At 41.4% G+C, this 4,736-nt stretch overlaps 1 protein-coding gene across 1 annotated transcript in view; it reads left to right on the top strand.

Moving 5' to 3' along the window:
- The window catches only part of rpf2 (ribosome production factor 2 homolog), a 72,243-nt gene that overhangs the window by 2,710 nt on the left and 64,797 nt on the right, over nt 1–4,736 (top strand). The window contains exon 2 of the mRNA XM_037685690.1: nt 592–724. Coding sequence (XP_037541618.1) covers nt 592–724 — 133 coding nt within the window. The remainder of the gene's footprint in view (nt 1–591; nt 725–4,736) is intronic.

Raw genomic sequence — 4,736 nt, 5'->3', positions numbered from 1 at the left:
GGTGACGGGTTCAGCTTTATTTTAATACGATGGGTCCAACGTAAGTTATTCCTTCATGTACATTTTGGTTTTTTTTTTTGAGAAAATCCAGGCATCTAACCTAACACTTAATTTAACACTATTAATTTAAGTTACAGAATGTTATGCACACGTTTGTTCCTATTTTTGGTATAAATATAAAATGATGCAAAAAGATTTGATACAGAACGTAACGTAAAATTATTGTTAAATAAATGTTCTATTTGTTTCCATTGTTGTTTAATCTTTTCATCTTGTCAGTTACATAACTGAGACAAATATATGACCATTTCAATAGAAACTTTGTTTCTAAATCAAAATGTATTTCTGAATCGAAAAATTGATTTGGAATTGAATCGTGACACCAAAAATGGGAGTCGAATTGAATCACCAGACACTGAGAGAGTCGCACCCCTGGCAGATTCCCATTATTCCAGGATGGTCCTCCAAGGTAGGAAAACCACAGATTCAGGGTTTTGAGCATCCGAGTCATCGCGGAGAGGACCAGACAGTTCACTGGTTGCATCATGCAGTGGCACCTTGTCACCTCTCCCTGGGTTTTTGTCTCATCAGAAAACCAAAGACGAGACGCTCGAAGCGCTTCTTGGAGAGCAGAGCGCCCAAACTGAATGAAGGTGTGAAGAGTGCCATGATTATGAAAGGAGGAAACACGAGTCAGACCATCACTCAAGCCCTCAAAGACATCGTAAGTAACCTGTGGAGGAAGTTCTTAGGGCTGTCACTCACAGCTGTTTGCATTTTCATTATCATCATCACCTTTATTAAAAACACAAGTAGGTCCATATAAAATATGAATTAAAAAAGTTAAAAAATATAAAAATCACAAATGTAAGTCACAGATTTACAAAAAGGCTGAAACACCAATGGTTCCACATTCTGGACTTAAACCTGACTGAGCTTCGTGCAACATCTGTTAGTATCAGGATGATGTAATTCGTAGAATCACGTAATCGCCACATAAATCTGTATATAATTTTACGGTATGCAGCATAAACAGTGGAGACACCAACAAATAACTGACTTGCAGCAGTCCTTCTTGGCATCCTAAGCAGCATCCTCATCCTGTCATTATATGCCACTTTGACTTTCTGTACACTGCTTTTCTTGTATTGTCTCCACAAGTGGACAGTACACAAAGGAGTGCAGTGTGTTTTATAAAGAGCCACTTTCACTGAGACTGAACACATCCTGAACTTGTGTACAAGCATGTTGGCTTGTGCATACATTAAACGAGGTAGTCTGTAAATGTCCACGTCATCAGCCAGATCATCGGTTGTTGGGGTGCAGGAAAAAAATCGATGCTTCAAAGAATCTAGATTCATAGTCCCGCCCATTCAGAATCTATTCTAAATGCTCGTGAATCAATTTTTAATTTTTTTATTTATTTTTCCTCTCTACTCCCGATCGTACTGAATCGCTTTACGTGTCCATTGGGGCACTGTAGAATTATGTCCTTGTAGGCCACCATACAGCAAGCTAGTTAGCCAGCCTGCTTTGTCTGAATGTGAGTCATTTGTTTGAATGCAGTCTGCTAGCATGGAGGAGGAAAATGTGAATCAACCTGCTCCTTCATTAAAAGCCGATGTATGGACACATTTCAGATTCTACAATGTTCCGGGCAAGACAGAACTTGACAAGAGCACAATAGTTTGCAAAAATTATAACTGAAAATGTGATATTTTGGAAATACAACAAACGTGCGGGCCCATTTAGCACCACATCACCCCTTTGCTGGACCATTTGGTTAGTCTCAATCCACCCTTTTCCATCATGCATGTCAAATCATTGAAAAAAGAGACTGCAGTGTCTTCATCAACAGTGGATTTAAGACCGTCGTCTACATAAAAATTCTTCCTGGCTGTTTTAGCTGCTTCTTGACCAAACTCTTCCTCAAAATCTGTTGCACTTTTCTGAAGTGCAAATGTTGCAATGCTTGGTGATGAGGTGGCTCCAAATATGTGAACCAACATCTTGTGTTCTATGAGCTCCTGCTCATAATTCCCATCAGGCCACCAGAGAAACCTGAGCAGGTCTGTGTCCTCATTGCTGACTCTTAACTTGGTAGAACATGGCTTCAGTGTCAGCCATAACTGCCACTTCTTCCTGTCGAAAGTGCATGAGAACCCCTAAAAGAGAGCTTGTTAAGTGTGGTCCTTGAAGATGCTGTTGGTTTAGTGATGTCCCTTGAAAACTTGCTGCTCAGTCAAAAACAACACGCAGCTTTTGTTTTACTGGATGTCTGACTCCATGATGAGGCAGATACCAGATTCTTCCATCTGCAGACTCACATTCAGCTCTTTGACGTTTCACAGCATATCCTTTTTGAAGAAGACTTTCCATGAAAGTGACATATTCTTTATAAAACTTAACATCTTTAGAAAACCTTTTCCTTAAGCTGAATGCATATTGTTCTGCAGTAAACCGATTGTTTGGCAAAGACAGGGTCTTGTTTCTTATGGGAAGACAAATGGTGTCTAGTGGTTAGGAGTCGGCGCTCTCACCGCGGCGATCCGGGTCACGGCACCAACTGTTAAAGGCGGGAGCTGGCTGCGGGCCCCCGGATCCGGAAACCCCCTCCAGCCCACGTCCTTACCCCCGGCTCGAACCTTCCTCAGAAGTGGAAACTATACTAATCAATAAATCAAGGAAACATCAATTAAGTTTTATCAAATTATATTAGAAAAAGGAAGTAAAAGATTACAATTCACAGCGCTGGACTCTACAGTCTGTGACGCCACAGACCCAGAAGAAGAGCCTCAATCTCTCGTCTCATTACTCCTTTATAGGGTCCTAGGCTCCGCCTTCGCAGAAGGGGGAGCTCAACCTTTCAGTGTATGAGGGGGCGTGGCTAATTGTGGTCTTATGTGGACTGACGTGTTAGGAAAAATATGAGACGGCGCTTCAAAGCCTTTCTACGTGATGTGGCAAGCAGATCAAACTCTATTCTGTGACAGATATTGAATCATCAGGGAGACTCAAGAGTTTGCTGACCCATTTTAACCCAGTCAGAACCGGGTCATAATTTCATTATAATCCCGTCTCTGAGCAGATCAAAACCATAGGACCAGTCTAAATAAGAAATATCTTAACAGTGTAAATAAGCCTCAAGGACTGAGACACCATCTCAATGGACTTGTGATCTTCTTGTAGACATTTCTGTGTCTTCATTTTGTCCCATGTCAGGAAAATCCTGTTTGAACTGCAGTTGCCAATGTTCTTCTAACCTGGCAACTGAGATTCTGTTAGCAGTCACTTCTGTCAGTTTGTTTCTGTCCACTGAAGCACTTCCATCTCTGAGTGGTCCATTTATTGTCCATCCTAGTCGGGTCCTCACACTGTGTGGTCCATTTCCGACACTGATGATTATCTGTAGTGGTTCCATTGCCTTGGGAACATTCGCTCCAGTAAGCAAGCCAAATTCAGCTTTGATTGTAGGAAGCTTTACATCCTTCAGGTGTGGCCAGATGTCAACATCTTCCTGACAGGGAATATTCTCTTTGGCCACAGGAGTAGTTTCCTGTGAAAATACTTCTGGAAGCTGTATGTACCAATCACCATCCAGGCTACTGATTTCAAGTCCACCAACAACAGAAGTGTTCACACGAGCTTCTTTTCCCATTGTGCACAGTAAAATACTGGTATTACGCCCCGTCATACATAGCTGGTTAATGAGCGACTTTGTGGCAAAAGTGGCAGAGCTACCTGGATCCAAAAAAGCATAGGTAGTTACTTCTTCAGTTCCTTTTTGTGACAACACGTACTGGTATAATTGACAGAACACAGTCTTTCTTACCGGCCCCAGTGACTCCAAAACTTTCACTCATTTGGACAAGAGCGCTTGATATTGTTTGTCTTTCACAACTGTCTCTTGTTGTTTTTTGTCCTGAATCTTTAGGAGTCATGTGTAGCAGTGTAGGATGTAGTCATGAACATTCTTGACACTGAGCCTTTTCCTAGCAGCTGTTGCTCATATGACCATGTTTTAGGCAGCCAAAGCATCGTCCTTTTCAAAAAGTTTATCTTCTCTGCATGTGTTTTACTCTTTAGTTTTCTGCAGGACGAAAGAGTGTGTTGCTCTCCTTTACAGAAACTACAAGGTTTGCTCTTTGGGTCTAGCTGGGGTGTCTGTTTTTGTTGTCTTTCCTGCTTGCAGCCGTCTGTATCATCTCTATATTCACCTTTGGGGTGAAAGACAGCTGTTGTGAACACCCTTTTTGCTTGAACTGTTTGTGAACGTTGCTCCTTTAATTTCTGTTTTGCAGGTTCCTTTGCATTTGCTGAATCCTTAATATTTCCATACAGTGGGTGAAGCATATAATTAACTTGCTTATTTACAAAGTCAACAAAGTCTTTAAACTTTACTCTTTTCTTTGTGTTTTCTTGCAAGTCACAAGCCTTCTTTCTCCATGTTTCTCTGAGCTTGTATGGAAGCTTGTTAACTAGAGTCTTAATGTTAGTTGTGTTGTCCAAGTCTTCCATGTAACTAATATCTGCCATGGCATTGGAGCAGCCAGAGGATTGTAGAACAGCGCCATCTTCTGGACTGATTGTCTGCCAGCTCAATATTTCACTTATATATGCTTCAGCTATTTTATAATCATCACCAAAGAAGTCCTTCAACATCTGCTTAGCATGAGCATAACCTACTGAAGGTTCCATGTGGAGGCAGCTTTTGACTAGTTCATGTGGTTGTCCAG

The sequence above is a fragment of the Nematolebias whitei genome, chromosome 12, assembly GCF_014905685.2.
Source record: "Nematolebias whitei isolate Nwh7 chromosome 12, NemWhi1, whole genome shotgun sequence".
Taxonomy (NCBI): domain Eukaryota; kingdom Metazoa; phylum Chordata; class Actinopteri; order Cyprinodontiformes; family Rivulidae; genus Nematolebias; species Nematolebias whitei.
This window is presented reverse-complemented; position numbering and strand designations above follow the sequence as displayed.